Source organism: Lemur catta, chromosome 11, assembly GCF_020740605.2.
Source record: "Lemur catta isolate mLemCat1 chromosome 11, mLemCat1.pri, whole genome shotgun sequence".
Classification (NCBI taxonomy): Eukaryota; Metazoa; Chordata; class Mammalia; order Primates; family Lemuridae; genus Lemur; species Lemur catta.
Window position 1 is genome coordinate 52,453,574 of NC_059138.1, and position 9,636 is coordinate 52,463,209.

At 37.6% G+C, this 9,636-nt stretch overlaps 1 protein-coding gene across 5 annotated transcripts; it reads right to left on the minus strand.

Moving 5' to 3' along the window:
- Nucleotides 1-309: 309 nt before the first annotated feature.
- Nucleotides 310-8,916, minus strand: MTERF1 (mitochondrial transcription termination factor 1). 5 transcript variants are annotated; one of them, XM_045564659.1, is made up of 3 exons: nt 8,882-8,901; nt 8,282-8,340; nt 310-3,488 (listed from the first exon to the last, which is right to left on the minus strand). In XM_045564659.1, exon 3 carries the CDS (start codon nt 3,455-3,457, stop codon nt 2,327-2,329), a length of 1,131 nt encoding a protein of 376 aa, XP_045420615.1. In that variant the 5' UTR covers nt 3,458-3,488; nt 8,282-8,340; nt 8,882-8,901; the 3' UTR covers nt 310-2,326. The 5 variants fall into 5 exon arrangements, with proteins under 5 accessions (XP_045420615.1, XP_045420614.1, XP_045420612.1 ...); XM_045564658.1 differs by having other exon boundaries at nt 8,878-8,901; XM_045564656.1 differs by having other exon boundaries at nt 8,802-8,884.
- Between the last annotated feature and the right edge of the window lie 720 nt (nt 8,917-9,636).

Consider the following 9,636-nt stretch of genomic DNA (forward strand, 5'->3'; position numbering starts at 1 on the left):
GGATTAGTGGATTTACTAGTTACCACGGGAGTGGGACTCGTGGCTACATAAGAAAAGGAAGAGCATGTTATCACTTGCCATCTGGTACTCTGTGGTGCCTTGGGACTCTTCAGGCAGTCCCCACCAACAAGTCTCTCACCAGATGCAACCCCTTAACCTGGGACTTCTCAGCTTCCATAACTCTATGGAATAAGCTCATTTTCTTTAAAATTCCCCAGTTTCAGGTATTCTGTTATAAGCAACAGAAAGTGGACTAAGAGTTGCACAACTCTATAAATATAAAAAGTTAAAAGTATTTTCAAAAGCAGCTTTATTGATACAGAATTCATATATCATACAATTTACCTATTTAAAGTATACAACTCAATTTTATAACAGCTACCACTGATGGAATAGTTAGTAAAGGCAAGAAACCTTATAGTCTCTTTCTCATCTGATTCTTACCAACTTTGCAAGGTCAATTTTTAATCTTATACATGGGGAAATAAGTTCAGTAAATTTTGTACACAAAGTTAGTGTTATTCAGTAATGATACCCAGATATATCACTCTAAAAAAATGCCTCTCTAAAGCTCATGTTTTCTAAACTATACCATGCTTTTGCCATCAAACAGGTTTACTAAAGATTATAATAAGAGTATCATTGAACATATAAATGGCCTTGGAAAAGCATTTTCTTTTCTCAATGGTAGGAATAAGTTTTTTTTGAGGCATCACTGATAGCAATTAAGGTTTAAAAAGTTGAGCATAATTATGTTATTTAATTCAAAATCCACAACTAGAAAACAAATGCCCCTGGAAAATAATTAAAATTAAGGTCACATAACTTGTCTCTTCTCTTTCAGTTTATAGCAGAGCTAGATTGTAGCTTCAAGAAACACACATCATCTGATTTGTCATTTTTGAAGACAATGCCTCTAGAAATTCCTCATTATTTATATTAGATAAAATGGCAACAAAACATAAATATACAGAAGTGATCGCCATTTCTTCAAACTACATTCATTAGGCAAAAAACATTCCTTTATTTAGATTTTATTTACATTTAGTTTTTCATGCACACATTTAAAGGACTTTATACACACTAACTTATCAGCAATTCCAGAAAGGTAGGTAGATTAGAAAAATGCAATCACTCTTTATAAGAGTCAGAAATACAGATAAAATACTAAAAGGACTGCATTCTATGACTTCACCTATAATGTGACTAATCATCTATTTAGTTCCCATATTATTTACTGTTATAACAAATTATCACACTCAATGGTTTAAAACAACACAAGCTTACTATCTTACAGTTCTGCAGGTTAGAAGTTTGACAACAGTTTCACTGGGCTAAAAAGGTGCCAGAAGTGCTGCATTCCTTTCTAGGGGCTCTAGGGGAAAACTCTGTTTCCATACCTTTTCCATTTTCTATAGGCCACCTGCATATGTTGGCTCATGGACCCTTCCTCCTTCTCAGCCTCCTTTTGACCTCCGTTCAAAAGTCTTTCTTATTTGCATCACTCTGACCTCCCGTTTAGCCTCCCTCTTCCACTTTTAAGGGCCCTTATGATTATATTAGACCCACTCAAATAATTCAGGATAATTTCCCCATCTCAAGGCACTTAATCACATTTAACTTAATCATGTCTGCAAACTCCTTTTGCAATGTAATGTAACACAGTCATAGCTTCCGGAAGTTAAGATGTCAGTGTCTTTAGGTGGACATTATGCTGCTTACTACAGTTGCCCTGGTCTTCAAAGAAATCAGGATACACCAATAGTAAATCCTGGGGGAACTGGAGGAAGCACACTAATGGTTTAAATGGAGAATGTAAAACTTGGGATGAAAAATCCCTCCTTTCTATTTTGTCAGATTTTTACTATTTTTACTGGCATTCTACTTTTTAACATGAACCACAGACACAAAGGAAAGGAGAAGCAGGCTGCCATTTGAAATCATGAGAGGAAATAGAACTACCTAAATGAGTCTGTCAATTTTTTAATCTGAACAGAAAAAAACAAAAGCTTATTTTGTACTTTCTATCTTCCTACACATTGTTCTGCCCTGGCACTGAGGAACTGCCTGCCATGTGTAAAGCAGCCACAGCCTGTATCATCTAATGGTATGTTGCATTAATTCAAACTAGAGAAGAGATAGCCAGGAGGACAATACTTGAGCATACCAATAGTTTTTATTAATCTATAAAGCCAAATTATAAATCCCAAAGACAACCATATATGTATCTGTAGTTAAAAAATCAACTCTCCTTTCTGAAAGGCCCAAATTCAAAATAAAATATCACTATATATGACTGACTTTTTAAAAGTCCCTGAACAATGTTCTAACTGCTTAACTTTTTCAATTTAGCTTTATATCTTTTTTGACTCCAAGACAGAAGAGTGATGTTTGATGTACTCAAGTTATAGCCAGCATTTACCAATTCTTTGATTCGACTTTTTAAAGTACTTATACTTGAATCCAGAACCCGAGGATTTTCAATTATTTGTGAAATGCTAATTTTTTCTTCTATGAGGCAGTCTATTTTATCATTAAACTTTTTCTCTGCCAAGAAGATCACATCTGGATAGCTTAAGACATATTTCTGTACCTCTTCTTCAGTACATCCAAGAGAAATCAGCTTCTCTTTGATATTTGTATAGTTTCTTTTGGCATAATCATTGGAAAGGTCTAGGATTTCAGCTCCTGGACCACATATCAGAACAAGCAGTTCCCCACTGTTCAACTTGAAAGTTGACTGTAAAAATTCAATGTTGGCTTTCACCCGCTTGGTACTCTGAATTAAAATGAAAGGGTTTTTAAAAATTATCTTCCTGACAAAATCTGCAGGATCATTGTGACCCAATGACAAACAAACTTCTTGCAAAAGGTGAACCATCTGTTTGTTCAACTCAAGACTATTGGAGAAAGTACGAGGGGCATTGGTCAACAATCGACAAAGGCACTTACGGGTCAATCCAACTGAGTAGAGAAACTTTATATTATTCTCTAAGTTTAGGTTGTTATTGGACCGAAAAAAGGATTCGGGAGAACGTTCCAAAATATTTACAAGTTCAAGGTCTGATGTCACAATCCTTCTCCAAAGATCCCACCGTTTTGAAAGACTTTCAGGAGTACGTGTTATGGCTCGTGGATATCTTGATATGATGCTAGCAATCACTTCTTGACTAGCTCCTTTGGATAGAAGGAACGTCTTCAGGTCCTGCTCATTAGTAACCAGTCTATTAAAAACTCCAGGCTGTCGTTTCTTTGCCATGTCAATATCTACTCCCATAGTAAGTAAGTTGTTCAATAGGTCCTCATTTTCCAAAGGCTCTTTGTTTGCATCACCACACTTTACACCAAAAAGCCTAACTGAAACTGATTTGAAGAGGATTTCTGCTGAAAACTGGATCATCCATCTTGAACCAAAGAGAAAGTTACTTCTCATATGCCAGAGGTTTCTTGGTGCCATAATGGTCAGGTAGCCCAAAACTTCTGGAATGCTGCATAAGACAACATACATAATATTACACAAATGCATGTGTTAAAAAGCTAAATAACCATATTATAATCCTATAAGCATTACACAAATGTACGTGTTAAACAGCTAAATAACCATATTATAATCCTATAAGCATCATGGTCATTTCTCCAATATACCTATAGCTCCAGCTCTCTGGCTACTGTGGTAACAATTCCACCACCACACTCTCACTCCCTTGCTCACTGTTTCTGTTGATTATCTGTGGGCCCAGAGCTGCTTCCATTTTTAATATAAAGAAAAGCAGGATGGTACCATCACTGCCCCAGAATTATTTCTGCTTCTACCTTGCTCTTTTTATTTGGCCTCGCCTGCCTTGGCTACCCAAAACTAATTGTCCCTCTCCATCTCTACTTTGTCCTCCTGGTTTCCAGACCTTAGGCTTATTTCTAATAACTGACACTTCCATCTCTGCCTTATCTTCCAATTTCCCAGATCTTTGACCTTGTCCTGCCTATAGATACTAGACTTCTTTGTCTCTGGCCTCCTGGTTTTAGATCTCTAAATCTAGCCCTGAAAACTAACACCTCAGACTATCCAATTTCCGTCTTAAACATCTTTTTCTACATTCATGGTATCCCCTAAATCCATGCTATAATTACAGCCTTCATTCTTAGCTTACATAGACCTTTAGTCAACAGCTCCTGATCCCAATCTCCACCTCATTCAGTTTACCTGTCATTCCCTTGGTTGTAACCCAACAATTTCAAACCAATTTTCATCTTCAAAATGATCTAGTTGGGATATTTAATCCACATAGTCCACCACATGTGGAACTGTGCTGAGAGATAGCACATAAACATTAAAACATTACTTTTACCATCCTCCTCTACCCCATCACCATATTATACAAGACCAGGGCTGTCTGCACCTGTCACACGATACAACTTCCAGCTTCTACCAAGTGACTAAAACCTCAATAACAGTTTCCTGATCATTTATAAATGGGGCACAGAAAGTATGAACTTATATATGATAATAATCATAGGTCCCTACTAAAACGAACATCTCTATTTATAGGAAATATTTTACAAGGAAAGCAACAGAAAAAGTGTTCTTCTGTTATTCAACCTATCTGATGATTTGTTTCTAAGCTACTTGTGGTGTGAGTCATACAATTGCATGTATATTTATTTAAAACTGTACTTCCTCCTTTTCAGAATATACAGCTATGACAAACAGTGCTTGACTTCTAATTACTTACAATGGACTCTTACTTAGAAAAGGCATTTCCCTTTTCCTAATTAAGCAAAAAATCAAAAATACAGATAGATGGTTCCAACCCACCACTAACATTTTTTAATTTAAGATACTGCTTTCAAGATCAATTTCAAAGAAAGCCTCTTTGTGTCTGTTCTTTCAATTACTCCAATTTTAACAAGAACTTGGATTATGCCCACAGGCTGAGAACATTCCTGTGGCTCACATAAGCTACAGATTCTCAAAGAACTGGGAAAAGATTCCAAAACTATAGAATCAAGTAACATTCAAGCCCAAATGCAGGGCATTCACAAAGTAAACATTAAACAACAACAAAAGCATATTTCTTACTGATCCATACATACTCTAGTGAGCTTATTATTCTTCACTTCTCCAAAATACCACATACTACTCTGTAATTAAATACTGTTCCAAAAATGCATGAATTTAGAAACTTAAAAATAAGATCCTCCTTCTAACTAAAGAATGAAGGCTCTACCTTGCACAGCTCAACAGGCTGTTTGCTCCTGCAGATGCTCAAGGGTGACCTCTACTGGACAACGGGACAAAACACTATCAGCTGGAGATCAGACCAGTGCTTTCTAAACAGGGGTGCAACATGAACCAATGGGACGTAGGAAAAAAATAGTAAAATTTCAATTTATATTTGTCTTAGCCTTTGAAAATTTCCATTTTTTACATGTTTTTTATAACGTACACAATATAATAGTACTGTAAGACATGCATATGACTAATCAAATTACATATATTGGACCTACATTTATCAACATTTTTTATTGATAGTGTACACAATGAAAAAAGTTTGAAGACTACTAGACAGTGCAATTTGTTGAGATTAGCATGATGATAAACACAGCTGAACAAGCACAGAATGTTCAACTGAAATTCTACTAATGGCAAACTAAGTGAAAACCTGCCAAAATTCCTAATAAAAGAGTAATAAATCCATTAAGATTTCTTTTAAATCTGTCACAAGTAAATTTTATATCTTTGTGTATAACTCATTCTCCATGGAAATATCTTCCACGTGAATTGACACACCCAAAACCTAACTGAGCATCTTTCTCCTCCTCCAAACTCACCCTCCTCTGATTAAGGATATCACTCTCACTATCCTAAGAGTCACTTATGATAAACATCTAAAAGTGACCCTTGTTTTCTTCCTCTTCCTCAACCCTACAGTCATCAAATCATGTAGATTCAGTTTCTTCAGCATCTTAGAAATCCAACCTCTCTATTCTTTTGTTATTCTCACTGTTACAAGTCTTCATTCTCTTACCCAGCCTGTAACAGCCATCTGCCTTGCTTCTCTAACATCACTCAAAACTGCCACCATACTGACACTTGTTTTAAAAAAAAGATGTGATTATGTCCCTCATTTTCTGATTGAAGACTTTCCGTAGCTCTCCCCAAGAAAGCAAAATCTTCAGACTGACCTTCAAAGCCCTCAACACCTAGTTCTAACTACCTCTCCAGCTATCTCTACTATTCTACAACCTCACTACCTGACAGTGTTGCCTCTCAAACCTTTGATCTGGAACATACTTGCCCATCCCTGTCTCTCTGCATTTGCTTAAGCTGTTACTCTTTCACAAAGGCCCATCCTCCTGACACCTATGGATAGTACAAGGTCCCATTCAAATACAATCTTCCCTCAAATCTTTAACTTAAAATACTTACTGTTGAAGTGAATCATTTGTTTTATAATTTATTACTAAGGAATCTAAAACTAAGTATTCTATTTACATACGGGGAAAAAAGCTGAAATGGACTTACAACTGGCAACTGAAATTTGGTCTTTGTTACAATACTGAAAAGCATTAAATTTACCCCCAAAATGATGTGAGCAGTCTCAGGGAAACCGGAAAAAAACAGTAATTAATAATATTGACTGTTAGTGAACATATAAAGAAACAAGGGATTCTTTATATTTAAGAATATATTAATTCTTAACATTTAAGATATATGAAGATATATACTTATACATATTCTTAAAATATATACAATCTATCATAATTTTAAGTGTTTATATCCTTTAACCCAGCATTTCCATTTCTTGTAGATTATCCAAAGGAAACAAAAGGAAAGGAATACACATTTGTTATGAAAAGGATGACCATAACATAAAAGGATGATCAGAACATTATCTGCTATAGCGAAAAAGAACCACCCCAAATGGCCACCAATAATAGAATGATTACTAAATTGTGGTACATCTATGCAATATACTGCTATACAGGTACTAAAAAGAAATGAGGCAGATCTAATACAATCAAAATATATCCAAGATATCCTAAGTGGCAAACTGCATCACAGTATGGATAAGATAATATCATTTATGTTAAAGGGGGGAGGCATCAATATATAGAGAAGAGAAAAGTTGAATAAGAGTTATCTCTGAAAGATTAACAGGGGCTACATACTTCTGAAATATCGATATTTTATTTAATGAAAACTGTAACAATAAGCATGACCAGCTTCATTTTGCTTCTGACCCCCTGCAAGTAATATCCTTTAGCTCTGCCTTGCTCTGCACATAGGCCAGTTAATTATAGGAAAAATGTAGTCTATAGTTCAACTCTAGAAGAAAGATGATAACTGATCCTTTCCCAAAACTAACTATTGGGGAGATAAGAAAAGCATGCACACAAGTAACAGTACTATGTTAACGATTTACAGGAACATCAAACCTGCCTGAACTAAGAATTTTTAGATGCTCCTGGGACCCTCAATGCCCAGATGTCTGTGATCTTCAGTTTCCTTTTGCAACCCCTACCTCTTCCCTTAATATAAAAAGGAGTCTAAAATTCGTATTGACTTAAGATGGTTCTTTTGGACATTAGTCCACCATCTTCTGTTTGCTGGCACAAGGAATGGAAATCACTTTCCTTTCCTCAACACCTTGTCTCTCAACATCCTGGCTGTCCTGTGGTAAGTGGTACAAGCTTGGACTCTGTAATAAATGTGTTATTTTGCAGTCAGATTTTAAACAAATTAAATTAGCCTGGGGTGTAAAAAACAATGGAAAATACACATATATATTATATACATAGATAGATATAAAACCTTTCTCTATTTTTCAGATTGTAGCACAAAAAATGTCAAACTTGAAAAATATCAATGAGGTTTTACTCTTAGCAGCCAATCTCCATTCCAATACTCCTATAAAAATCTAAAAAGGTGAATAAATATTTAAACAGCCTAATGCAAGAAATATCAACTCCCTGAACTACAAATTTCAAAAACAGTAAATATTCCAAAATTGACTTCAATGTGTCTCTCAAATTCATGCTTTTAATTAATCAAAGCTATTATCCCAAGGGCTATCAAACTAAGAAACACACTGAAATTCTCTGTACTTGTAAGTTGAACTTCAAAAGAAGAGGATTTACATTCCCCTTCACTCCACAATTGACCAGTTAAAGATACTTTTAATGGAAATGGCTAATCACTGGCTCTAAAGTACCACATTCCAGCTGGTTTTTACATATAGCAAAATAAGTTTGGAGATGTTTACAGCAATGCATTTCTCACCTTATTTGTCTTAAGGAAAGACTTTGCACCCCTCCAGAAATGCTGGAGAACAGCTGTCTCTAGAAATGGCAACAAAACAAAACATTGTCAGGACTTCATAGTACAGATAAAAGCGATTGATCCCAGCTAACGTTGCATAGTGTTCTTGTGGAATGCACTACCTCTTGCAAACTAAGCAGCTCTCAGACACACTGCAAAGAAAACGCCAAGTACACGCCTGAAAAAGGTGGCGGAATCACGAATATGTTTTGTAAAACCAAAGCTAAGCGCTTCATATACATTGTTTTAGTTAACCGCCCACAACAACTTACAAGGTAGGCATTATCCCTAAAATTACAAAATCCAAAACAGCGCCGAGTTCCCTTATTAGCTTGTCTTAGCTGGCTGAAGCATAGGGTTCGAACCCAGGTGGGTCTTTCTTAACTCAAAACCAAGGTAATTCTACACCGTAGGCTCTTTCCAGCCCTCTCCTTCCCCCAAGGGCAGCTCTTCAAGGGGCTGCGCTGTACAGCTGACTCACCCAGACCTTCTTCTAAAAAAGAAAAAGAAAGGAAAACACAGCAACAACAAACTCTCCCCCTCAACCGGAACTGTACCTACACGCTGGACATGGCTTTTACTTCCGCCTCTGGGATCTGGCGCGCCACCGAGGGGCGGAAATGGACCAGACTAACTTCCGGCCGCCGACGCGAGCAGAGGCGACGTCGCCGGCCCTGCGCCCCCGAGCGGCAACCCCGCCATCCTCCTCAGCCCGACGCGAGGGCCCGGCAGGGGGCGGCAGAAGACCGCGGTGAGCGCGGGGACTCGAACGCGGGGATTTTCGCGACGCTGGGGACGGATGGCGAGGGGGGATTGTAAGGCATCCGCTGTTGGCCGGCAACAGGCCGGGGGAAATCGCATGAATTTTGCAGTCTGATAAGGCGATTCCCGCTATTAATGAGGTTAACACGATGCCGACGAACACCTCGATGTTTGGTGCTGGAAACGCGTGCGTGTAAAGCAGTCCCAGATTCTCTTTCTTTCATGTGCTACCTTGGAAATCCCGGAGTGTGGCTGCCAGTCTGAATTCAGCATCAGCCTTCAGGCTGGGAATCAATTCTAGTATACTTCGATTTACCTGCTTGCGGCACGAATTCGGTTCTGGTTCTTTCGAAATTGTGACTGCTTTAGGCTATTTAAATTAAAGACTAGAAGCAACCGAAACTGAATTGTCCCCGGCTGACGCGTTTTCGCCACCTTTGGGCGCGTCGCCTTAAACATCCCCTGCCCCTTCGGCCATCACCTGCCTGGAGATGGTGGCAATGAAGGAGTTAAAGCTTCGATTCGATGCGACCTCCAAAAGAAAGATAATATCT